This window comes from Haliotis rufescens, unplaced genomic scaffold, assembly GCF_023055435.1.
Source record: "Haliotis rufescens isolate VD_foot unplaced genomic scaffold, xgHalRufe1.0.p SCAF_11, whole genome shotgun sequence".
Classification (NCBI taxonomy): domain Eukaryota; kingdom Metazoa; phylum Mollusca; class Gastropoda; order Lepetellida; family Haliotidae; genus Haliotis; species Haliotis rufescens.
Window position 1 is genome coordinate 35,022,396 of NW_025963791.1, and position 26,063 is coordinate 35,048,458.

The 26,063-nt window shown below is 48.1% G+C and overlaps 2 protein-coding genes across 4 annotated transcripts; one reads left to right on the top strand and one right to left on the bottom strand.

Moving 5' to 3' along the window:
- Window positions 1–1,639: 1,639 nt before the first annotated feature.
- Window positions 1,640–24,147, top strand: LOC124151205 (cell wall protein DAN4-like). Of its 3 annotated transcripts, none has more exons than XM_048392650.1 (6): window positions 1,640–1,835; window positions 10,474–10,546; window positions 11,742–11,981; window positions 19,680–20,288; window positions 20,717–20,813; window positions 23,654–24,147. In XM_048392650.1, exons 2-6 carry the CDS (start codon window positions 10,486–10,488, stop codon window positions 23,745–23,747), a joined length of 1,101 nt encoding a protein of 366 aa, XP_048248607.1. In that variant the 5' UTR covers window positions 1,640–1,835; window positions 10,474–10,485; the 3' UTR covers window positions 23,748–24,147. The 3 variants fall into 3 exon arrangements, with proteins under 3 accessions (XP_048248607.1, XP_048248605.1, XP_048248606.1); XM_048392648.1 differs by having other exon boundaries at window positions 1,641–1,835; window positions 19,677–20,288; XM_048392649.1 differs by lacking the exon at window positions 1,640–1,835 and adding an exon at window positions 5,842–5,998 and having other exon boundaries at window positions 19,677–20,288.
- Window positions 8,283–10,453, bottom strand: LOC125378106 (proline-rich extensin-like protein EPR1). The gene is made up of 2 exons (XM_048392966.1): window positions 10,444–10,453; window positions 8,283–10,198 (listed from the first exon to the last, which is right to left on the bottom strand). The coding sequence occupies exons 1-2, from the start codon at window positions 10,451–10,453 to the stop codon at window positions 8,283–8,285; spliced, it is 1,926 nt and encodes a 641-aa protein (XP_048248923.1).
- Window positions 24,148–26,063: the final 1,916 nt, after the last annotated feature.

Below are 26,063 nucleotides of genomic sequence, written 5' to 3' on the forward strand. Positions count from 1 at the left end.
ACTGGTGTTACCAGCCACAGTGATGTGGCTCAAATAATGCACACTCAGACTGATGGAAAATAATATTCACTCACTCCACATTATGGCTTGGGTGAAACTTTGAAAAAGGGTTTATGGATTTTGCCAACACAAAAATAATGAAAAGATTTAAGGACAATCAACAATAAAATCAGCTGAATGCAAATTTATGTAATCACCACAAAAGGATTGTTCACACCATCTGTTAAACTGCAAAGCAGACAAAAATGAGCACCTGCTGTAAGACTGCATGCTTCTCCCACCCCCGTCTTCTAGGAGACATACCTTGATGGGGGATTGTACAGGGGACGGGCACCTGTGAAAGACTGCATGCTGCTCCCACCCCCGTCTTCTAGGAGACATACCTTGATGGGGGATTGTACAGGGGGCGGGCACCTGTGTAAGACTGCATGCTGTTTCCACCCCCGTCTTCTAGGAGACATACCTTGATGGGGGATTGTACAGGGGATGGGCACCTGCTGTAAGACTGCATGCTTCTCCCATCCCTGTCTTCTAGAAGACACCTTGATGGGGGATTGTACAGGGGACGGGCACCTGTGTAAGACTGCATGCTGCTCCCACCCCTGTCTTCTAGGAGACATACCTTGATGGGGGGATTGTACAGGGGACGGGCACGTGTGTAAGACTGCATGCTGCTCCCACCCCTGTCTTCTAGAAGACACCTTGATGGGGGATTGTACAGGGGACGGGCACCTGTGTAAGACTGCATGCTGCTCCCACCCCTGTCTTCTAGGAGACATACCTTGATGGGGGATTGTACAGGGGACGGGCACCTGTGTACGACTGCATGCTGTTTCCACCCCCGTCTTCTAGGAGACATACCCTGATGGGGGATTGTACAGGGGACGGGCACCTGCTGTAAGACTGCATGCTTCTCCCACCCCTGTCTTCTAGAAGACACCTTGATGGGGGATTGTACAGGGGACGGGCACCTGTGTAAGACTGCATGCTGCTCCCACCCCTGTCTTCTAGGAGACATACCTTGATGGGGGATTGTACAGGGGACGGGCACCTGTGTAAGACTGCATGCTGCTCCCACCCCTGTCTTCTAGGAGACATACCTTGATGGGGGATTGTACAGGGGACGGGCACCTGTGTACGACTGCATGCTGTTTCCACCCCCGTCTTCTAGGAGACATACCCTGATGGGGGATTGTACAGGGGACGGGCACCTGCTGAAAGACTGCACACGTCTTCTCACCCCACTTTCTAGAAGACATGACCGCCTCCGAGGTCTTGTGGATAGAGCGCCTGCCAAGAGATTAGAAAATCGGTTGTTCGATTCCTTGGCCATGTTAAAAGACTGTACTTATTGGTTCCCTGTCTGGCGCTTGGTATTAACGGGACAAAACAGGGATTGGTAGGGTCTTGGTCGGTATAGTGTGTCTGAATGGGGTATCCATGTTACATCTCATTGGGCAGTATCAACCGGCATCAATCTGGACAAGTACAAGCACACACGTACAAACGTACATACACACCGCACTTTCTAGAAGACAAACGTTGACCTGTGAATATACACTGGGACGAAAACATGAGACCGCACCCTCCCGTCACCTCTCTTCGAATCGGAGATGACGTTGTCGGGTCATTGAGGCAGGAGACACGGATGCTCAGAACCGCTGTGCGAGCGGCTCCGCCCTTATGTGGGTGTTGTTGCCGTATTGTGTTTATACATTCGGCATGCTAGCGGCAACACTGAACTCACAAGCATACCAAGTTCAAACCAGGCTCCCGTCCATCCGACGTCTGGAGAGGAAGGCCGGAACACACGGGCCACTTTACTTTGACGAGAGGTAAGTGGCTGCATGTTACGTTAGGGGAGATGCTCGTACAGATACCATCTTCGTGTCGAATTCTATTTAACAGCAGACTATAGACATTCCAAATAATGATATTCATCCCAGTCTTTCTGCTATGTATGTACATATGTGATGCTGAACATTCAATTGGAGCAAATGCGTTACTTTATGTTTGATTTACGATATAATGTTACCAAGCTGACAACTTTGCTTTTTTATCAAAGGTCGGGCTCAAGCGCCTCTATCCCTGAATTATATACTTAATGAACCCGCGAGTCCGAAACCCATGCTTCTTTGGCGCTTGCTCTTCTTAAGACACTACTTCTGTTATAATGATTCAGAGATGGTGTGTCTATTACACCACTGGTGGGAACTATATCGTTATGTCCCAGACAAGGGCGGGTCCAGCATTTGTAAAAGGGAGGGGTCCAATATATCAAAATCCACACTCAGTCTCACTCATCATTTGGTTTTCAAAATGTGTGTGTGTGTGTGTGTGTGTGTGTGTGTGTGTATGTTGTGTGTGTGTATGTTATGTGCGTGTGTGCGTGTGTGTGCGCGCGTGCGTGTGTGTGTGTGTGTGTGTGTGTGTGTGTGTGTGTGTGTGTGTGTGTGTGTGTGTGTGAGACCCCTGGACACCACCTCCGGATCCACCTATGTCAGGGTATGTAATTGTATTATTTTTGGTGATGCCTCCACAATGGGGACAATAAATATTTAGATGATAATATTACTTTTTATGACATTAGTATTAGAAGTATGACATTCACAAAAGACGTTTCATTATACAACATATACTTTACAGAAGGCAGTTAAAAAATCGTATCTAAACAGCGCAACGTTTGAAAATAATTATTGTAAATTCTAATAACCTTTCTTACATATCTAATACTTATCTGCCTTTATGGTGAAAGGCATTGTGATGAATTACTGGGGAGACCCGCATGGGGGATCATGGGGATTTCGTGTTAGATTTGGTCCCCAGCAACCTATGCTGGTCGCAAGAAGCGGCTTAATGTAGAGGGTGGCCAAACTCAGTGACTTGCTTGCTGGCGTGTCATCATACCCTTACTTCGTGGATCGTTGCTTACAATAGCAATTACTGACCCAGACTCGGTTAATTTCCGGCCGCCGCCATGTAGCTGGAGTATTAAGCCTGGAGTACGGCGTTAAGTTTACAAACACGCAGAGTGAAGAGCTACCGTATCAATGCCAAGCATGCCCTCTCGTTTAGTTTCCTTGGAATACACCGTGTTAAATGCAGTGTTTTAGAGCCATGTTTTATCTACCTCTGTACTACTGAAGCTGTTTTAGTAAGACAGAACAAAGGACTAGATGATTTTAGTTTTAACGAGTCTGTGGATTTAATTTAAGGAATTATTTCTTGATTTTTTCAACACATGCAATTTGTGTACGTTCACTAGAAATAAGAAAAAGAAATGGCACCCATACTGTACCTCGAATGTCTGCTTTCAACTATCTGATATTTCTATAAATGTATGAACATTTCTTTCTTGGTCCTTTACGTTCCGTTCAGCGTTTTAAAGAAAACGATTAGTCACTGTGCGTAATTAAACGGACGTTCTTGTTTAAAGGCCTGTTGAGAGACGAGAGGCAGCTAATTGGTTGTTGTGTTTTATGGGGATGCCTTATACAGGCGGGTGTTCTCGCGGAACTTACGCATAATTATCCTACTCCTACATTACTGCCAAAACTTAACGAAAGCAAGGGAACCACCAGCAAAGCCACACAAAAGTTGTTTCTTGTTGATCTGAATTTCCGAGAATGGACATGACAGGCTACTGTGGAGCTGCCACGAGTTGAAGAAACCAAAATGTAGACATGCAGGCCTCCCTCCAGTGTGTAGACATGCTGGCCTCCCTCCAGTGTGTAGACATGCTGGCCTCCCTCCAGTGTGTAGACATGCAGGCCTCCCTACAGTGTGTAGACATGCTGGCCTCCCTCCAGTGTGTAGACATGCAGGCCTCCCTACAGTGTGTAGACATGCAGGCCTCCCTCCAGTGTGTAGACATGCAGGCCTCCCTCCAGTGTGTAGACATGCAGGCCTCCCTCCAGTGTGTAGACATGCAGGCCTCCCTCCAGTGTGTAGACATGCAGGCCTCCCTCCAGTGTGTGGACATGCTGGCCTCCCTCCAGTGTGTAGACATGCAGGCCTCCCTCCAGTGTGTAGACATGCAGGCCTCCCTCCAGTGTGTAGACATGCAGGCCTCCCTCCAGTGTGTAGACATGCAGGCCTCCCTCCAGTGTGTAGACATGCTGGTCTCCCTCCAGTGTGTAGACATGCAGGCCTCCCTCCAGTGTGTAGAGATGCAGGCCTCCCTCCAGTGTGTAGACATGCTGGCCTCCCTCCAGTGTGTAGACATGCTGGCCTCACTCCAGTGTGTAGACATGCAGGCCTCCCTCCAGTGTGTAGACATGCTGGCCTCCCTACAGTGTGTAGACATGCAGGCCTCCATCCAGTGTGTAGACATGCTGGCCTCCCTACAGTGTGTAGACATGCAGGCCTGCCTACAGTGTGTAGACATGCTGGCCTCCCTCCAGTGTGTAGACATGCAGGCCTCCCTCTAGTGTGTAGACATGCAGGCCTCCCTCCAGTGTGTAGACATGCAGGCCCCCCTCTAGTGTGTAGACATGCAGGCCTCCCTCTAGTGTGTAGACATGCAGGCCTCCCTCCAGTGTGTAGACATGCAGGCCTCCCTCTAGTGTGTAGACATGCAGGCCTCCCTATAGTGTGTAGACATATAGGCCTCCCTCCAGTGTGTAGACATGCAGGCCTCCCTCTAGTGTGTAGACATATAGACTTCCCTCCAGTGTGAAGACATGCAGGCCTCCCTCCAGTGTGTAGACATGCAGGCCTCCCTCTAGTGTGTAGACATGCAGGCTTCCCACCAGTGTGTAGACATGCAGGCCTCTCTCCAGTGTGTAGACATGCAGGCCTCCCTCCAGTGTGTAGACATATAGACTTCCCTCCAGTTTGTAGACATGTATGCCTCCCTCTAGTGTGTAGACATATAGGCCTCCCTCCAGTGTGTAGACATGTATGCCTCCCTCCAGTGTGTAGACATATAGACTTCCCTCCAGTGTGAAGACATGCAGGCCTCCCTCCAGTGTGTAGACATGCAGGCCTCCCTCTAGTGTGTAGACATGCAGGCCTCCCTCTAGTGTGAAGACATATAGACTTCCCTCCAGTGTGAAGACATGTATGCCTCCCTCCAGTGTGAAGACATATAGACTTCCCTCCAGTGTGAAGACATGCAGGCCTCCCTCCAGTGTGAAGACATATAGACTTCCCTCCAGTGTGAAGACATGTATGCCTCCCTCCAGTGTGAAGACATGCAGGCCTCCCTCTAGTGTGTAGACATATAGGCCTCCCTCCAGTGTGTAGACATGCAGGGATCCCTCCAGTGTGTAGACATATAGACTTCCCTCCAGTGTGAAGATATGCAGGCCTCCCTCTAGTGTGTAGACATATAGGCCTCCCTCCAGTGTGTAGACATGCAGGCCTCCCTCTAGTGTGTAGACATGCAGGCCTCCCTCTAGTGTGAAGACATATAGACTTCCCTCCAGTGTGAAGACATGTATGCCTCCCTCCAGTGTGAAGACATATAGACTTCCCTCCAGTGTGAAGACATGCAGGCCTCCCTCCAGTGGGAAGACATATAGACTTCCCTCCAGTGTGAAGACATGTATGCCTCCCTCTAGTGTGTAGAACATGACTCACATGACTCACATGACTCACTCCAGTGTGAAGACATGCATGCCCGTCTGTTATTTAACAACTTGACAGCATCACCTGAGATCCATTGTTGTATTTCATCATGAGAAACGAAGAAATAAATGACTGCAAGTCAAGTCTATGGGCACGTCGTCGGCACACTGACAAGGACTTCGATATCAGCAGTAAATCACACTGACCCATGTATATGCGCAACTGCAGCCTTATCTCTGCCGAGTTGGGTGTGTTCTGTCGGATACCGCGGGCTGTTTCTTGCTGATAAATAACCAACAACGTCGGCACAGAAGCGGGGTGTGGGTTACAGGAAAACATCGCCAAGCTACTACATTTACTAAATACTGTTCAAAGCGGCTTTAAACTCACTACAACAGCAACTCCTTCTCATCCTACTACAAAGCAGGTAGATTATTATTTACGCTTCAACTACTACTACTACTACTATTACTACTACTACAACAACAACTACTACTACTACTGCTACTACTACTATTACTACTACAACTACCATTACTTTTACTTCTAGTTCCGCTACTACTACTACTGCTGCTGCTGCTGCTACCACTACTGCTACCACTACTACTACTACTACTACTGCTGCTACTACCACAACTACCATTACTTTTCCTACTAGTTCCGCTACTACTACTACTACTACTACTACCACCACCACCACCACTACTACTACTTCTACTACTACTACTACTACTACTACAACAACCACTACTACTACTTCTACTACTACTTCTACTACTACTACTACTACTACTACTATTACTACCACCACCACCACCACCACCACCATCACTACTACTACTACTACCATTGCTTTTACTTGCAGAAAACAATTTGTTGCGTATTAGAAAGCACTTCGTGTCGTGATTGTATGAGTGTTATCCACCACTTTAGTGAGCACGTGTCTTTAAGACCCTGTTGAAATGCATTCGTGTAATTATCGCATCAGCGTTAGTACATCCTGGTTGATCTAGGCGTAGCCGAGACCCATCGAAGGAAGTGCGTAACATTGCTGGACCAGGCCTACCTCTTACTACATAGAATGCCATGCTTGTCGTATGAGTCAACTACATGAGGCGGAAGGTTACATTGTTGTGCTCTGCTTTTTGTGCATCACTGCATTGTGCCATTAAATATTAGTTGCCATGGCACAGACTCCATTATGTGCCATGTAGTCGGTGAGGTGAGGTGAGGTGAGGTGAGGTGAGGTGAGGTGAGGTGATTGAGGTGAGGTGAAATGGGGTTTAACGTCGCGTTCAAGATTATTGCACTTATATAGCGACGTACATGCACGTGTGTGTGTCTAGTGGTAGAGCGTCCGCCCGGAGAGCGGAAGGTCCGTGGTTCGCTCCCCGGCCGCGTCATACCAAAAGACGTTAAAAGATGGTACTTGTTGTTACACTGTCTGGCGCTCGGCATTAAGGGGCTAAAATAAGGACTGGTCGGCTCGGAGTCAGTAAACTGTGTCTGAGTGGGGTATTCATGTTAAATTGCGGCATGGTATTTCAGTGGGCTAGCCCTATAATTCGGCGTCAGTCCGGACTAGTACAAGCATCCACACACACACACACACATGTGCATGCACGTCGCTATATAAGTGCAATAATCTTGGACGCGACGTTAAACCCAATTTCACTTCACCTCACCTCACTACGACGTTACTTCAAGTAGGTTGACACAATGGACACATGCCCGAGCATGTTATTTCCGTTATGAGTTGAGGAGTTGATACATATGTGAGATCCTACATGGCGACAGTTTACAAGAGGTGAAATGAGGTGTGGTTAAGTGGACGTTTACGTCGCGTTCAATAGTTCAAGCCGCACTGAACAATATTCCAGCTACATGACGACGGCATGTAAATAATCCAGTCTGGACCAGACAAACCAATGATTGATATTGTGAGCAACGGTGACGGGGTACGGTAACCCGCAATCAACTGAGTAAGCGAGCCTGACTGCCCGATCCATTATATCCATCCGTTATGTTGCTGGTCCTCGTTCCACAGAGCGATGACCCGTGAAGATTCCGGGGTAGAATAGGTCTTCAGCGACCCATGCTTGTCGTAAAAGGTGACTATGCTTGTCGTAAAAGGCGACTAACGGGATCGGGAACGTGGTCAGGCTCGCTGACTTGGTTGATGCATGTCATCGATCCCAATTGCGTAGATCGATGCTCATGATATCAATCACTGGATTGTCTGGTCCAGATTCGATTATTTACAGACCGCCGTCATATAGCTGGAATATTGCTGAGTGCGGCGTTAAACAACAAACCAACCAACCAACCACAGAGCGATCTTAGCGCTAAGTCGATCGTAACTCCCATTCTTCAACACTGACTAACTTCAGTCGTAGCGCTAAGATCGCTTCCTAGAACGGGTCCTTGGGGATCAACACCTACTCCTAAGTGGTTGTCACTTAGTGAACGTGGGCGGTCAACTTTCTGTATATCGAAATGGAAATGGCGAAGGAAATAGTACGAAGTGAAAATGAAATCTGGCCCCGGGAAGCCAGCGGTTGATAGCACGAATAAAACCTACACGTCTGTCACACACTTCAACCATAAGCACAAGCGACCAAGGTTTTAACATTATTTGAGCCAGATTAATGTTTGATTGTTTGACGGGATGTCCGCTGTGGCACCCGAAGGAATTGATAGGAATGAGGAAATTAACACGTTGATATGAAGTTCCCCATGTGAATATTGAAGAACTGAAGACACATTCTCCCCTTGATGATGCTAATGATATTATTATAGGAGGTAGAGGTGGGGAGTTGAGGAGTTGAGAGGAGGTGGAGATGGGGATTTGAGGGGTTGAGAGGGGATGGAGATGGAGGTGGGGAGGTGAGGGGTTGAGAGGGGATGGAGAACGAGGTGGGGAGGTGAGGGGTTGAGAGGGGATGGAGAACGAGGTGGGGAGGTGAGGGGTTGAGAGGGGATGGAGAACGAGGTGGGGAGGTGAGGGGTTGAGAGGGTATGGAGGTGAGGGGTTGAGAGGGGGTGGAGGTGGAGGTGGGAAGTTGATGGGTTTGACAGGGGGTTGAGATGGAGAGGGGGAGGTGAGGGGTTGAGAGGGGGTGGAGGTGAGGGGTTGAGAGGGGGTGGAGGTGGGAAGTTGATGGGTTGAGAGGGGGTTGAGATGGAGGTGGGGAGGTGAGGGGTTGGAAGGGGGTGGAGGTGAGTGGTTGAGAGGGGGTGGAGGTGAGGGGTTGAGAGGGGATGGAGATGGAGGTGGGAAGTTGATGGGTTGAGAGGGGGTTGAGATGGAGAGGGGGAGGTGAGGGGTTGAGAGGGGGTGGAGGTGAGGGGTTGAGAGGGGGTGGAGGTGGGAAGTTGATGGGTTGAGAGGGGGTTGAGATGGAGGTGGGGAGGTGAGGGGTTGGAAGGGGGTGGAGGTGAGTGGTTGAGAGGGGGTGGAGGTGAGGGGTTGAGAGGGGATGGAGATGGAGGTGGGAAGTTGATGGGTTGAGAGGGGGTTGAGATGGAGAGGGGGAGGTGAGGGGTTGAGAGGGGGTGGAGGTGAGGGGTTGAGAGGGGGTGGAGGTGGGAAGTTGATGGGTTGAGAGGGGGTTGAGATGGAGGTGGGGAGGTGAGGGGTTGGAAGGGGGTGGAGGTGAGTGGTTGAGAGGGGGTGGAGGTGGGGAGTTGAGGGGTTGAGAGGGGATGGAGATGGAGGTGGGGTGTTTAAGGGTTGAGAGGGGGTTGAGATGGAGAGGGGGAGGTGAGGGGTTGAGAGGGGGTGGAGGTGAGGGTTTGAGAGGGGGTGGAGGTGGGGAGTTGAAGGGTTGAGAGGGGGTGGAGGTGGGGAGTTGATGGGTTGAGAGGGGGTTGACGTGGGGAGTTGATGGGTTGAGAGGAGTTGGAGATGGAGTTGGGGGGTTGAGAGGGGATGGAGGTGGGGAGTTGATGGGTTGAGATGGGGTGGAGGTGGGGAGTTGAAGGGTTGAGAGGGGCTGGAGGTTGGGAGTTGAATGGTTGAGAGGGGCTGGAGATGGGGAGTTGATGGGTTGAGAGGAGTTGGAGACGGAGGTGGGGAGTTGAGGGGTTGAGAGGGGGTGGAGATGGGGAGTTGAGGGGTTGAAAGGGGATGGAGATGGGGAGTTGAGGGGTTGAAAGGGGGTGGAGGTGGGGAGTTGAAGGGTTGAGAGGAGTTGGAGATGGAGGTGGGGAGATAAGGGTTTGAGAGGGGGTGGAGGTGGGGAGTTGAAGGGTTGAGAGGGGGTTGAGGTGGGGAGTTGATGGGATAAGAGGAGTTGGAGATGGAGGTGGGGAGATAAGGGTTTGAGAGGGGGTGGAGGTGGGGAGTTGAAGGGTTGAGAGGGGTTGGAGGTGGGGAGTTGAAGGGTTGAGAGGGGGTTGAGGTGGGGAGTTGATGGGTTGAGAGGAGTTGGAGATGGAGGTGGGGAGTTGAGGGGTTGAAAGGGGGTGGAGGTGGGGAGTTGAAGGGTTGAGAGGGGGTGGAGGTGGGGAGTTGAGGGGTTGAAAGGGGGTGGAGGTGGGGAGTTGAAGGGTTGAGAGGGGGTGGAGGTGGGGAGTTGAAGGGTTGAAAGGGGGTGGAGGTGGGGAGTTAAGGGGTTGAGAGGGGCTGGTTGGGGTGTTGGGAGGGGGTTGAGATGTGGAGTTGAATGGGCGTGGAGTTGAGTAGGAGAGCAGATTGAGGTGGGGAGTTGAGGGGTTGACGGGGGTGGTTTGGGAGTTGAGAGGGGTATGAGGTGTGGAGTTGAGAGGGGATGGAGTTGAGTAGGAGAGTAGATGGAGGTGGGGAGTTGAGGGGTTGAGGGGGGTGAAGGTGGGGAGCTGAGAGGTTAAGACTTCGTCAGATGTTTGGACATGTGAGCATTTGCGCTGTTTATTTTTTAGGATCCTACATCAATGGGGCCCCGGCTTCTGCTTCAAATCGTTCACCTTGCAAATCTCGTTCTGGTGTCAAAAGGTAAACAAATATGTACTAGTTTCGTATACATTTTTAAACATGACTTTAAGAATATTCATCAAACGCCTAAGATCAGAAACAATTAAGCGTATCATCTTAATGTGGGAGGAGAGCCCGAAGTGATGCAGGTTTTAACAAACCTGAAAACATAATCTAGGCGAACCGAGATTCGAACCCACTATCACAGGTTTCTGGCGTGCTTAAGGGTCGCAACTGTACACAGCGAATTGCGGCGCCTTAGACGACTGGGCCAACCGTGACCCCAGCTACACGAGTAGAGTAGTAGTAGTAGTAGTAGTAGTAGTAGTAGTAGTAGTAGTAGTAGTAGTAGTAGTAGTAGTAATAGTAGTAGTGTAAATAATAATATACCTGCTTTGTTATCCCCCGCCCAACAAAGTTGAGCATAACTCATAAACCGTTCAACATTTTTCATCAAACTTTGCAGGTCTGTCAAGTACATGCTGAAATGGTGCCTTTTGCTATTTAGTAATTTTAGAAGTTTCTATTTTTTACGTGGGGAGTTGATGGCAACAAGATGGACTTAGGTTCTGTGAGGGTAGGGTTCGTTTCCGGAGCATAACCCATAAACCGTTCAATATTTTTTCATCAAACTTTGCAGGTTTGCCAGGTACATGCTGAACTGGTGCCTTTTGCTATTTAGAAATTTTAGAAAATTTTTTTTTACGTTTCCATGGCAGCAAGATGGACTTAGGTTCCAAACTCTTCTTTTTTTTACAATTTCCATGACAAGTTCCACCTCGGTTAAAAAAGGTTAGGGTTTGTTTAGATTTAATTGTGTCATAAATTCTGCGACAGGGGCGGGGGATATAGCCACGTTAGTTGCAAACTCTTGTTTTATTAATAACGTGGATCCTCTTTGGGTCATTATATATTCAGAAATAACCCCCAGGGCCACAATAATGGTTCGCAATGAGTACATACGGCCTGCATTTTGCTATCATATAGGATTGTTTATCAAGTGTATTATATCTTAACTCCACCACAAAGGCGGCATAACAAACGGAAAGGCATTGTAATAGATCTGGCTGGGCGTAGTGTCATAGTTTCGTATTGCACACAGAAGATCCGGGTTTAGTTCGTGAAGCCATACCGTGTTACTTCCTGCTCGGAGACGGCTGCAGTGGCGATGTAACAGAGTCTTCTGCTGCCTCCTAACTGACGTCTTCTGTTCTAGGTACACCGTGCAGCTTCGCCGATGCCAGAGACAGGAAGGGAGCCTCAGATATTAGAGGATTCCGTGTCGTAGCTAACCTCGATGCTTGCAAAGCCTTCCTGGCCAAGTTCGATAAATTTAAAGCGGGAACATTCTGCTCTGATAGTTACGATTGTAACTTGTACAAAGAAACAAGCCTAACAGAAGGACCTGGATGTACGTTCTTTTTTCATCCAAGTTATATAGAGAAGTGCAATGCAGGTAAGATTATTGAAAAGCAACAAAACCTCAAAAAAGCAAAATCCACAATGTGTGATTTTCCAAGAACAAAAGGAAGGTGTATACAGTTACGCTTCCTCTCTATCTCCCTCTCTGCCTGCTCGCAGTCCCTTTCTCTATCTATCTATCTCTCCTCCCCTCTCTCTTTCTACCCCTTCTCTATCTTTTCCTTTGCCCACCTCTCTCCCTTTCTCTCTCTTTCCCCTCCCCTCTCTCTTTCTACCCCTTCTCTATCTTTTCCTTTGCCCACCTCCCTCCCTTTCACTCTCCTCCCCTCTCTCTATCTACCCCTTCTCTATCTTTTCATTTGCCCACCTCTCTCCCTTTCTCTCTCTTCCCTTCCCCTCTCTCTTTCTACCCCTTCTCTATCTTTTCCTTTCCCCACCCCTCTCCCTTTCACTCTCCTCCCCTCTCTCTTTCTACCTCCTTCTCTATCTTTTTCTTTGCCCACCTCTCTCCCTTTCACTCTCCTCCCCTCTCTCTCTCTACATCCTTCTCTATCTTTTTCCTTTGCCCACCTCTCTCCCTTTCACTCTCCTCCCCTCTCTCTTTCTACCCCTTCTCTATCTTTTTCTTTGCCCACCTCTCTCCCTTTCTCTATCTCTCCTACCCTCTCTCTTTCTACCTCCTTCTCTATCTTTTCCTTTGCCAACCTCTCTCCCTTTCTCTCTCTCCCCCTCCCCTCTCTCTTTCTACATCTTTCTCTATCTTTTTCCTTTGCCCACCTCTCTCCCTTTCTCTATCTCTCCTACCCTCTCTCTTTCTACCTCCTTCTCTATCTTTTCCTTTGCCCACCTCTCTCCCTTTCTCTCTCTCCCCCTCCCCCTCTCTCTTTCTACATCCTTCTCTATCTTTTTCCTTTGCCCACCTCTCTCCCTTTCTCTCTCTCCTCCCCTCCCTTTTTCTACCCCTTCTATATCTTTTCCTCTGCCAACCTCTCTCCCTTTCTCTCTCTCTCCTCCCCTCTCTCTCTTTCTACCCCTTCTCTATCTTTTCCATTGCCCACCTCTCTCCCTTTCTCTCTCTCTCCCCTCCCCTCTCTCTTTCTACCCCTTCTCTATCTTTTCCTTTGCCCACCTGTCTCCCTTTCTCTCTCTCTCCCCTCCCCTCTCTCTTTCTACCCCTTCTCTATCTTTTCCTTTGCCCACCTCTCTCCCTTTCTCTCTCTCTCCTCCCCTCTCTATTTCTACCCCTTCTCTATCTTTTCCTTTGCCCACCTCTCTCCCTTTCTCTCTCTCTCCCCTCTCTCTTTCTACCCCTTCTCTATCTTTTCCTTTGCCCACCTGTCTCCCTTTCTCTCTCTCCCCTCCCCTCTCTCTTTCTACCCCTTCTCTATCTTTTCCTTTGCCCACCTCTCTCCCTTTCACTCTCCTCCCCTCTCTCTTTCTACCTCCTTCTCTATATTTTCCTTTGCCCACCTCTCTCCCTTTCTCTCTCTCTCCCCTCTCTCTTTCTACCCCTTCTCTATCTTTTCCTTTGCCCACCTGTCTCCCTTTCTCCCTCTCCCCTCCCCTCTCTCTTTCTACCCCTTCTCTATCTTTTCCTTTGCCCACCTCTCTCCCTTTCTCTCTCTCCCCACTCCCCTCTCTCTTTCTACCCCTTCTCTATCTTTTTCTTTGCCCACCTCTCTCCCTTTCTCTCTCTCTCATCCCTCTCTTTCTACCTCCTTCTCTATCTGTTCCTTTGCACACCTCCCTCCCTTTCTCTCTCCCCCCTCCCCTCTTTCTTTCTACATCCTTCTCTATCTTTTCCTTTGCCCACCTCCCTCCCTTTCTCTCTCTCTCCTCCCCTCTCTCTTTCTACCCCTATTCTATCTTTTCCTTTGCCCATCTCCCTTCCCCTCCTCTCTCTCCCCCCTTCCCTCTCTCTTTCTACATCCTTCTTTATCTTTTCCTTTGCCCACCTCCCTTCCTCCCTTCTCTCTCTCTCCTCCCCGCTCTCTTTCTACCCCTTCTCTATCTTTTCCTTTGACCACCTCCCTCCCTTTCTCTCTCTCTCCTCCCCTCTCTCTTTCTACCCCTATTCTATCTTTTCCTTTGCCCATCTCCCTCCCCCCCTCTCTCTCCCTCCTCCCTGCTCTCTTTCTACCTCCTTCTTTATCTTTTCCTTTGCCCACCTCCCTTCCTCCCTTTCTCTCTCTCCTCCACGCTCTCTTTCTACCCCTTCTCTATCTTTTCCTTTGCCCACCTCCCTCCCTTTCTCTCTCTCTCCTCCCCTCTCTCTTCCTATCCCTTCTCTATCTTTTCCTTTGCCCATCTCCCTTCCCCCCTCTCTCTCCCCCCTCCCCTCTCTCTTCCTACCTCCTTCTTTATCTTTTCCTTTGCCCACCTCCCTCCCTTTCTCTCTATCTCTCCTCACCGCTCTCTTTCTACCCCTTCTCTATCTTTTCCTTTGTCCACCTCTCTCCCTTTCTATCTCCCCTCCCCTCTCTCTTTCTACCCCTTCTCTATCTTTTCCTTTGCCCACCTCCCTCCCTTTCTCTCTCTCTCTCCTCCTCTCTCTCTTTCTACCCCTTCTCTATCTTTTCCTTTGTCCACCTCTCTCCTTTTCTCTCTCCCTTCCCCTCTCTCTTTCTACCCCTTCTCTATCTTTTCCTTTGTCCACCTCTCTCCTTTTCTCTCTCCCCTCCCCTCTCTCTTTCTACCCCTTCTCTATCTTTTCCTTTGCCCACCTCTCTCCCTTTCACTCTCCTCCCCGCTCTCTTTCTACATCCTTCTCTATCTTTTCCTTTGCGCACCTCTCTCCCTTTCTCTCTCTCCTCCCCTCTCTCTTTCTAACCCTTCTCTATCTTTTCCTTTGCCCACATCTCTCCCTTTCTCTCTCTCTCCTCCCCGCTCTCTTTCTACCCCTTCTCTATCTTTTCCTTTGCCCACCTGTCTCCCTTTCTCTCTCTCCTCCCCTCTCTCTTTCTACCCCTTCTCTATCTTTTCCTTTGCCCACCTCTCTCCCTTTCTCTCTCTCCCCCCTCCCCTCTCTCTTTCTACCCCTTCTCTATCTTTTTCTTTGCCCACCTCTCTCCCTTTCTCTCTCTCTCATCCCTCTCTTTCTACCTCCTTCTCTATCTGTTCCTTTGCCCACCTCCCTCCCTTTCTCTCTCTCTCCTCCCCTCTCTCTTTCTACCCCTATTCTATCTTTTCCTTTGCCCAACTCCCTTCCCCTCCTCTCTCTCCCCCCTCCCCTCTCTCTTTCTACCTCCTTCTTTATCTTTTCCTTTGCCCACCTCCCTTCCTCCCTTCTCTCTCTCTCCTCCCCGCTCTCTTTCTACCCCTTCTCTATCTTTTCCTTTGCCCACCTCCCTCCCTTTCTCTCTCTCTCCTCCCCTCTCTCTTTCTACCCCTATTCTATCTTTTCCTTTGCCCATCTCCCTCCCCCTCTCTCTCCCTCCTCCCTGCTCTCTTTCTACCTCCTTCTTTATCTTTTCCTTTGCCCACCTCCCTTCCTCCCTTTCTCTCTCTCCTCCCCGCTCTCTTTCTACCCCTTCTCTATCTTTTCCTTTGCCCACCTCCCTCCCTTTCTCTCTCTCTCCTCCCCTCTCTCTTCCTACCCCTTCTCTATCTTTTCCTTTGCCCATCTCCCTTCCCCCCTCTCTCTCCCCCCTCCCCTCTCTCTTCCTACCTCCTTCTTTATCTTTTCCTTTGCCCACCTCCCTCCCTTTCTCTCTCTCCCCCCTCCCCGCTCTCTTCCTACCCCTTCTCTATCTTTTCCTTTGCCCATCTCCCTCCCTTTCTCTCTCTCCCCCCTCCCCGCTCTCTTTCTACCCCTTCTCTATCTTTTCCTTTGCCCATCTCTCTCCCTTTCTCTCTCTCCCCCCTCCCCTCTCTCTTTCTACCTCCTTCTCTATCTTTTCCTTTGCCCACCTCCCTCCCTTTCTCTCTATCTCTCCTCACCGCTCTCTTTCTACCCCTTCTCTATCTTTTCCTTTGCCCACCTCCCTCCCTTTCTCTCTCTCTCTCCTCCTCTCTCTCTTTCTACCCCTTCTCTATCTTTTCCTTTGTCCACCTCTCTCCTTTTCTCTCTCCCCTCCCCGCTCTCTTTCTACCCCTTCTCTATCTTTTCCTTTGCCCACCTACCCCCTTTCTCTCTATCTCTCCTCCCCGCTCTCTTTCTACCCCTTCTCTATCTTTTCCTTTGCCCACCTCCCTCCCTTTCTCTCTCTCTCTCCTCCTCTCTCTCTTTCTACCCCTTCTCTATCTTTTCCTTTGCCCACCTCCCTCCCTTTCTCTCTATCTCTCCTCACCGCTCTCTTTCTACCCCTTCTCTATCTTTTCCTTTGCCCACCTCCCTCCCTTTCTCTCTCTCTCTCCTCCTCTCTCTCTTTCTACCCCTTCTCTATCTTTTCCTTTGCCCACCTCCCTCCCTTTCTCTCTATCTCTCCTCACCGCTCTCTTTCTACCCCTTCTCTATCTTTTCCTTTGCCCACCTCCCTCCCTTTCTCTCTATCTCTCCTCACCGCTCTCTTTCTACCCCTTCTCTATCTTTTCCTTTGTCCACCTCTCTCCCTTTCTATCTCCCCTCCCCTCTCTCTTTCTACCCCTTCTCTATCTTTTCCTTTGCCCACCTCCCTCCCTTTCTCTCTCTCTCTCCTCCTCTCTCTCTTTCTACCCCTTCTCTATCTTTTCCTTTGTCCACCTCTCTCCTTTTCTCTCTCCCTTCCCCTCTCTCTTTCTACCCCTTCTCTATCTTTTCCTTTGTCCACCTCTCTCCTTTTCTCTCTCCCCTCCCCTCTCTCTTTCTACCCCTTCTCTATCTTTTCCTTTGCCCACCTCTCTCCCTTTCACTCTCCTCCCCGCTCTCTTTCTACATCCTTCTCTATCTTTTCCTTTGCGCACCTCTCTCCCTTTCTCTCTCTCCTCCCCTCTCTCTTTCTAACCCTTCTCTATCTTTTCCTTTGCCCACATCTCTCCCTTTCTCTCTCTCTCCTCCCCGCTCTCTTTCTACCCCTTCTCTATCTTTTCCTTTGCCCACCTGTCTCCCTTTCTCTCTCTCCTCCCCTCTCTCTTTCTACCCCTTCTCTATCTTTTCCTTTGCCCACCTCTCTCCCTTTCTCTCTCTCCCCCCTCCCCTCTCTCTTTCTACCCCTTCTCTATCTTTTTCTTTGCCCACCTCTCTCCCTTTCTCTCTCTCTCATCCCTCTCTTTCTACCTCCTTCTCTATCTGTTCCTTTGCCCACCTCCCTCCCTTTCTCTCTCTCTCCTCCCCTCTCTCTTTCTACCCCTATTCTATCTTTTCCTTTGCCCAACTCCCTTCCCCTCCTCTCTCTCCCCCCTCCCCTCTCTCTTTCTACCTCCTTCTTTATCTTTTCCTTTGCCCACCTCCCTTCCTCCCTTCTCTCTCTCTCCTCCCCGCTCTCTTTCTACCCCTTCTCTATCTTTTCCTTTGCCCACCTCCCTCCCTTTCTCTCTCTCTCCTCCCCTCTCTCTTTCTACCCCTATTCTATCTTTTCCTTTGCCCATCTCCCTCCCCCTCTCTCTCCCTCCTCCCTGCTCTCTTTCTACCTCCTTCTTTATCTTTTCCTTTGCCCACCTCCCTTCCTCCCTTTCTCTCTCTCCTCCCCGCTCTCTTTCTACCCCTTCTCTATCTTTTCCTTTGCCCACCTCCCTCCCTTTCTCTCTCTCTCCTCCCCTCTCTCTTCCTACCCCTTCTCTATCTTTTCCTTTGCCCATCTCCCTTCCCCCCTCTCTCTCCCCCCTCCCCTCTCTCTTCCTACCTCCTTCTTTATCTTTTCCTTTGCCCACCTCCCTCCCTTTCTCTCTCTCCCCCCTCCCCGCTCTCTTCCTACCCCTTCTCTATCTTTTCCTTTGCCCATCTCCCTCCCTTTCTCTCTCTCCCCCTCCCCGCTCTCTTTCTACCCCTTCTCTATCTTTTCCTTTGCCCATCTCTCTCCCTTTCTCTCTCTCCCCCCTCCCCTCTCTCTTTCTACCTCCTTCTCTATCTTTTCCTTTGCCCACCTCCCTCCCTTTCTCTCTATCTCTCCTCACCGCTCTCTTTCTACCCCTTCTCTATCTTTTCCTTTGCCCACCTCCCTCCCTTTCTCTCTCTCTCTCCTCCTCTCTCTCTTTCTACCCCTTCTCTATCTTTTCCTTTGTCCACCTCTCTCCTTTTCTCTCTCCCCTCCCCGCTCTCTTTCTACCCCTTCTCTATCTTTTCCTTTGCCCACCTACCCCCTTTCTCTCTATCTCTCCTCCCCGCTCTCTTTCTACCCCTTCTCTATCTTTTCCTTTGCCCACCTCCCTCCCTTTCTCTCTCTCTCTCCTCCTCTCTCTCTTTCTACCCCTTCTCTATCTTTTCCTTTGCCCACCTCCCTCCCTTTCTCTCTATCTCTCCTCACCGCTCTCTTTCTACCCCTTCTCTATCTTTTCCTTTGTCCACCTCCCTCCCTTTCTCTCTCTCTCTCCTCCTCTCTCTCTTTCTACCCCTTCTCTATCTTTTCCTTTGCCCACCTCCCTCCCTTTCTCTCTATCTCTCCTCACCGCTCTCTTTCTACCCCTTCTCTATCTTTTCCTTTGCCCACCTCCCTCCCTTTCTCTCTATCTCTCCTCCCCGCTCTCTTTCTACCCCTTCTCTTTCTTTTCCTTTGCCCACCTCCCTCCCTCCCTCTCTATCTCTCCTCCCAGCTCTCTTTCTACCCCTTCTCTATCTTTTCCTTTGTCCACCTCTCTCCCTTTCTCTCTCTCCTCCCCTCTCTCTTTCTACCCCTTCTCTATCTTTTCCTTTGCCCACCTCCCTCCCTTTCTCTCTATCTCTCCTCCCCTCTCTATTCCTCCTCCTCTATCTCTTTCTTTCTCTCTATCCCTCCTCTCTATTCTCCCTCTGTCTACGCTCCCTCTGCCCTCTCTTTCTCCATCGTTCCCTCTTTTCTCTCCCTTCATGTTGCCCTCTCTCTATCTCTCCCTCTGTACCCCTCCCATTCTCCATCTTTCTCTCTTAATTCTGTAAGCAATGACGATATTTGAGATATGTGCTGTTACATAGAGAATTTCACCCGAGTGTCTTTTGATATCAAATATATTTGATATGCTGATGCAATTCCATTGCGCGATATCTACAATGCACCGCCGCAGTCAACATTCGTCCAACTCAATCCATCTATATTTATGATTCTGATGAGGCCAAATTCCTGTAGTACATAGCCTGGGGGTGTTACAAATTCATACATTTCTTAGTTTCATAGCATGATATATGAACAAAGATAAATGTCTAGTATCTTTACAATCACGTGGCATTAATTAACAGAATTTGTTATAATACGTTTGAATTGTAGTGGAAATTAAGTCGATATGCGGCCTGTAAATCGAAATATCCTTGATGAACCAGTGAGTGAGGATATGAGCACTGATTCCCAACCCCCCCCCCCCCCAATCCCCCCAATCCCCCCCCCCCCCCCCCCCCCCCCCCCACACACACACACACCAAGGGCACGGTGACATGCAATCCGCCTAGTCACAGAGCCGCCCGACCACTCAGTCCGGACAATGACTTACTTGTGACCTGAACTGACCCATACATTCCTTAGAATCCCCCATTTTAAATATGATGATTTGTTTGTTATTCGCATAAAGGCAGAAATTGCAGAAATATTGTGTGCATGCATGAAGTGACTGCAATGGTGATGATATATTATTACAACTGATGCGACTTACCTCCTCTCTGCAACAACTTAAACAACTGTGTCTAAAGCAGTGACAACGGAGCCGAATACAACAACGGTGATATCTACAACTGAAGATACGACAACAACCACGGCGATGTCTCCAGCAGCCACAGATACAACACCTACCACACCGATGTCTACAACTACCACAGATACAACAACTACCACGCCGATGTCTACGCCAACCACAGATACAACACCAACCACGCCGATGTCTACACCAACCACGACGATGCCTACACCAACTACAGATACAACAACAACCACCCCGATGTTTACACCAACCACAGATAATACAAGTCCGCCAATGTATACAGCTAGAGGTTCCACGATTTCAACACTGATACCAACTCCAGCACATACAACCCAAAATGGCCCTACCACAGCACCCATCCAAACAACGACATCTGTCACATCTACAGTACCAACGACCACAACGACGCCAATTACAGCACTCACAGAATCTACGAAAGTTTTCACAACCATGTCTTCGACTCCAAAGCAGACCTCCACACAATCATTTTCAAACAAAATGGCGAGGACAACGACTCTTCCAAACCCTTCTGTAGAATCCTACACAGCCTCCCAAACACCAGAAACATCAAACACACCGTCTCTAGGGAACCTCAGAATCTCAGGTACGTCTGTCCTATGTTTGGAAAATCACATCCACGTTCAGAGCATAAATACAGATTGGCTATAAACGTAGTCATTTTTTTCAAACTCGTTTTTCCTTCAAAGAATATATTTTAAGATACAAATAAAACTATTACAGGGTAGTGAATCGCCATTTTGAAACATATGACACTGCTGATGCAATGTTCATTTCTATAACAAGACAACTGTTTTATGAAAACTTGTCTAGGTGAGTGCTTTGAATTTATAAGCATTTTTGTTGCTTAACTTTTATTCTTATTTACTGTTAACTTCGTGTTTTGTAATTCACGATAACGGGAGTTTGTTTGTATTTTCGATTATTAGAGGGGACCTTCAAAGCAAGCGTTGTTTACAACAATGTTCCAATCATTCGTGTGTTCCTACCCTTTATCCACAGTTCCTTTTACAGGGAGTCCTCGGATGTCTACAGATGCTCAAATCGGTACCGCCGTAACCATAGGAACCGTCACCACAGCCTTCATCATCACAGGTCTCGTTATACTTGGGTAAGCTGACCAAGTCGAGTGCACACGTCCTTCTGTATTCCTTGTTAAGGGTCGAATCCCACAATAAAATAATATCTTAACCCAGAAATCTTTATGTAAAAGAATATATTGTGAAGGAAACAAACAACAAATGATGTACAATCAACAAATGTACTACAAAATTCACTAGATTTTCAAATCAATACAAATTAATACACAGCAATTTCAATGGCAGTACACAAAAGAGCAGCAGTATAATATTCAATGGCAGGATATGATGGTAGTAGTCAGTATCAAATATAGTGGTGACAGCAAAAGTCAATCATGATAATATATTCACCCAGTGGTAACAGTGGTCAAGCTTCCGAGATGGGCCTGAGCTAGGAATCCAGGGTGATAAGTGATCTTCACACGAAAGCTGGTCTTGGTGTATTCTCAGATGAAAATGTGTGAGGAAATGTGTAAGAGATGAAATAGTCACGCACTCGTCCTTTATATAGCCCAAACACTTTCCACAATATTCATAAACGCTCCATAGCAGTATATTTCGTTGTGCTAACTAGGCTGAGTAAACACGTGCATCTGCATGCTTGGGTGACTTGACTTGGCCGAGTAAATACGTGCACCTGTATATTTCAGTGTGCTGACTAGGCTGAGTAAACACGTGCATCTGCATGCTTGGGTGACTTGACTAGGCCGAGTAAACAAGTGCATCTGAACATTTCAGTGTGCTGACTAGGCCGAGTAAACACGTGCATCTGCACATTTCAGTGTGCTGACTAGGCCGAGTAAACACGTGCATCTGGATGCTTGGGTGACTTGACTTGGCCGAGTAAGAACGTGCATCTGTATATTTCAGTGTGCTTACTAGGCCGAGTAAACACGTGCATCTGGATGCTTGGGTGACTTGACTTGGCCGAGTAAACACGTGCATCTGTATATTTCAGTGTGCTTACAAGGCCGAGTAAACACGTGCATCTGCATGCTTGGGTGACTTGACTTGGCCGAGTAAACACGTGCATCTGTATATTTCAGTGTGCTGACTAGGCCGAGTAAACACGTGCATCTGTATATTTCAGTTTGCTTACTAGGCTGAGTAAACACGTGCATCTGTATATTTCAGTGTGCTGACTAGGCCGAGTAAACACGTGCATCTGCATGCTTGGGTGACTTGACTTGGCCGAGTAAACACGTGCATCTGTATATTTCAGTGTGCTGACTAGGCCGAGTAAACACGTGCATCTGTATATTTCAGTTTGCTGACTAGGCCGAGTAAACACGTGCATCTGTATATTTCAGTGTGCTGACTAGGCCGAGTAAACACGTGCATCTGTATATTTCAGTGTGCTGACTAGGCCGAGTAAACACGTGCATCTGTGTATTTCAGTTTGCTGACTAGGCCGAGTAAACACGTGCATCTGTATATTTCAGTGTGCTGACTAGGCCGAGTAAACACGTGCATCTGCATGCTTGGGTGACTTGACTTGGCCGAGTAAACACGTGCATCTGTATATTTCAGTGTGCTGACTAGGCCGAGTAAACACGTGCATCTGTATATTTCAGTTTGCTGACTAGGCCGAGTAAACACGTGCATCTGTATATTTCAGTGTGCTGACTAGGCCGAGTAAACACGTGCATCTGCATGCTTGGGTGACTTGACTTGGCCGAGTAAACACGTGCATCTGTATATTTCAGTGTGCTGACTAGGCCGAGTAAACACGTGCATCTGCATGCTTGGGTGACTTGACTAGGCCGAGTAAACACGTGCATCTGCATGCTTGGGTGACTTGACTTGGCCGAGTAAACACGTGCATCTGTATATTTCAGTGTGCTGACTAGGCCGAGTAAACACGTGCATCTGCATGCTTGGGTGACTTGACTAGGCCGAGTAAACACGTGCATCTGCATGCTTGGGTGACTTGACTTGGCCGAGTAAACACGTGCATCTGTATATTTCAGTGTGCTGACTAGGCCGAGTAAACACGTGCATCTGCATGCTTGGGTGACTTGACTAGGCCGAGTAAACACGTGCATCTGCATGCTTGGGTGACTTGACTTGGCCGAGTAAACACGTGCATCTGTATATTTCAGTGTGCTGACTAGGCCGAGTAAACACGTGCATCTGCATGCTTGGGTGACTTGACTAGGCCGAGTAAACACGTGCATCTGCATGCTTGGGTGACTTGACTTGGCCGAGTAAACACGTGCATCTGTATATTTCAGTGTGCTGACTAGGCCGAGTAAACACGTGCATCCGTATATTTCAGTGTGCTGACTAGGCCGAGTAAACACGTGTCCTTGTATACTTGGGTGATTTGACTAGGCCGAGTAAACACATGCATCTGTATACTTGGGTGTGCTGACTAGGCCGAGTAAACACGTGCATCTGTATATTTCAGTGTGCTGACTAGGCCGAGTTAAAACGGACCCGTGACGATCCGGGATAGAATAGGCCTTCTGCAACCCATGCTTGCCGTAAAAGGCGTCTATGCCTGTCGTAACAGGCGACTAACGAGATCGGGGGGTCTTGATTGATCCCAATTGCGTAGATCGATGGTCATGGTATCAATCACTGGATTGTCTGGTCCAGACTCGAATATTTACAAACCGCCGTCAAATAGCTGGATTATAGCTGAGTGCGGCGTAAAACAACCAACCAACCAACCGAGTAAAACGTGAATCTGTATCACTTGGGTGTGCTGACATGGCCCAGTAAACACATGCATATGTATACTTGGGTAGGTTGTAGCCTTCTGTGCATGTCCTGACTGCCTTGGGGATTGTTTAAAAGAAATATGTTGAAAAAAGTTATATCCAACCCTCAGCATTATGACAGCATCAGATACATTCTCGTGTTCCAGAAGACGCAAACGACGCAAACGAAGCATACAACTTGATCAGGAAAGGGATACCACAGAGTCACAGCCTGCCTACATACAAGGGACGCACTTTTAAAACTCTAATATCTCAGTTAGCGACTTTCGTCACAACTTGGCCATCGCTCGCAATTGCAAGACTCTTTCTCCTATCGATCATTATCACGAAAACACGACACGACAATCAAAGTTATATTGAATATTGTTTTAACCACAGAACAGTGAGGCAGTACAGATATATTGTTCCGAATAAGATCAGGAATATACTATTTAGCCACAAACCACATTCTATAAACTGCACAGTCCTTTTGGTTTGATTTTATTCATTCGTTGCAATGAAATGAGAATGATTCTAATCACAGTGTCTGCATAAACTGAGATATTGTAAAGTAAATTTGGCATGAAAGCTTGTGTATATGGATAAAAAGTCGGGAGGCTATGTCCAAGCCTTGTTTCAAATTAAACACATCTGTTGGAAATGTGTATGTTGTTTAACGCCGCATTCAGCGATATTCCAGCTATGCGACGGTGGTTTGTAAATAATCGAGTCTGGGCCAGACAATACAATGATTAACATCATGATAATCGATCAACTCAAATTGGGAGACAATGACATGCATCATACAAAGTCAGCGAGCCTGACCACCAGATCCCGATAGTCTCCTCTTACGACAATCATGAGTTGCTGAAGACCTATTCTACCCCGGACCTTCACTGGGCTGTTGGAACGGGTTGCCTTGTCTCCCCTTGAAGTCACTGACTGTATGGACCGTAAGTGAATGAATACGGGGGCCGGTCAAGCCTGACTAACTTTCAACTATGGGCCATAACAAAATGAACTAGTCAATGTAGTACATTGTTTGAGTAGTTACAGTTATGGCCACTGTAAAGTGTGTGACCCTTGTTGATAACTTGGAAAGTCAAAAGACGATTACCGGAGCCTACTATACTGATTTGCTTCATCGCCTTATCAGAGAAAAGCGGCGAGGAATTCTGACTTCTGGACTTCTACTACTTCATGACAATGCCTCTCGATTTGTAAAGGCTGCTGTGCAAAATGTTCGAAATGCTTCCCCACCCTCCATACTCGCCAGATCTGGCACCAAGTGATTTCCACCTGTTTCCTAAACTGTAAGAACACTTTCGTAGAAAGCGCTATGACGACAACGAAGACCACAAAGCTGCCGTGGGTTTTTCAGGGTGGCTTCAGAAAACGTCTTCCTGACCGGAATTGAAAAGCTTCACTATCGATATGAGAAGTGTATTGAAAAGCAGGGAGATTATGTTGAAATATGAAATTATAAACACTTTCTCCATTGTTGGTTTTGTTAGAACTTTTTGACCTGCCTTCGTATTGCTATACGCCACAGGCACTCGTATCCCATCTTGGTCACGGCGACCTGTTGATACTATACTGTGGAAAATATACCTTCCCCCATAGATGCTACGAAATCAATGGACTACTAGGAATCTTCTCTGCCCGGGAATGTCCTAGAAGTTTGACTGACCTAAACTGCTTGGCAAAAGAAAGTACACACTTGGAAATAGGAGTGAGTGAGTGAGTGAGTGAGTGAGTGAGTTTGGTGTAACGTCGCTTTTAACAGTATTCCAGTTATATCACGACAATTCAGCTTAATGTGGGAGGAAAGCTCGAAGTGATGCAGGTCTCAGACGTTTACCACTTCGGTGAAGCACGGATGAGGTGCTGACAACCTAGAAACATAATCGGGGCGAACCGGGATTCGAACCCACAATCATAGGTTTCTGACGTGCCCAAGGGACGCAACTCTGCACAGCGAATTGCGGCGCCTTAGACGACTGGGCCACCCGTGCCCCCTGGAAATAGGACTTGACCAAAGCATTACAAACATTATTAAAACGTTAATCGACTGAAACACTGCAAAGTTAAGGTCCAAATCAAAACTATGACACCCGTATCAAATACATCACCGTTGAACAACCATTTCTTATTTGTTTGATATTTAGCCACCATCGAACATGGGTGTATACTTTCTTTTGCCCGGCAGTTTACTTCCAGAACAGATTTGTATTACAATGAAAATGTAAAGAATAACATTGACCTTTCTAAATAAAATCTGGATTTATTGATTTATTGATTTGCTGATTAGTTTATTTTGACACCTCTCTTATAGAAGTTCACTAACATCATAGGGTGTCAGCTTGATGTGACCCGTGAAGATCCGGGTTAGAATAGGTCTTCAGCAACCAATGCTTGTCGTAAGAGGCGACTAACAGAGTCGGGTGCATGCCATCGTATCCAAATTCCGTGGATCGATGCTCATGATATTAATTACTGGATTGTCTGGTCCACGCTCGATTATTTACAGACCGCCGTCATATAGCTGGAATATTGCTGAGTGCAGCAGTAACCAAC

What these genes read in the sequence shown, in the direction of transcription:
- LOC124151205 (XM_048392648.1), top strand. Translation starts at nt 10,486, where the DNA reads ATGGGGCCCCGGCTTCTGCTTCAAATCGTTCACCTTGCAAATCTCGTT. An exon ending in TATAGAGAAGTGCAATGCAG is followed by an intron (nt 11,982 to 19,676) that starts GTAAGATTATTG and finishes CTGTGTCTAAAG; the next exon opens with CAGTGACAACGGAGCCGAAT. An exon ending in ACAGGTCTCGTTATACTTGG is followed by an intron (nt 20,814 to 23,653) that starts GTAAGCTGACCA and finishes CTCGTGTTCCAG; the next exon opens with AAGACGCAAACGACGCAAAC.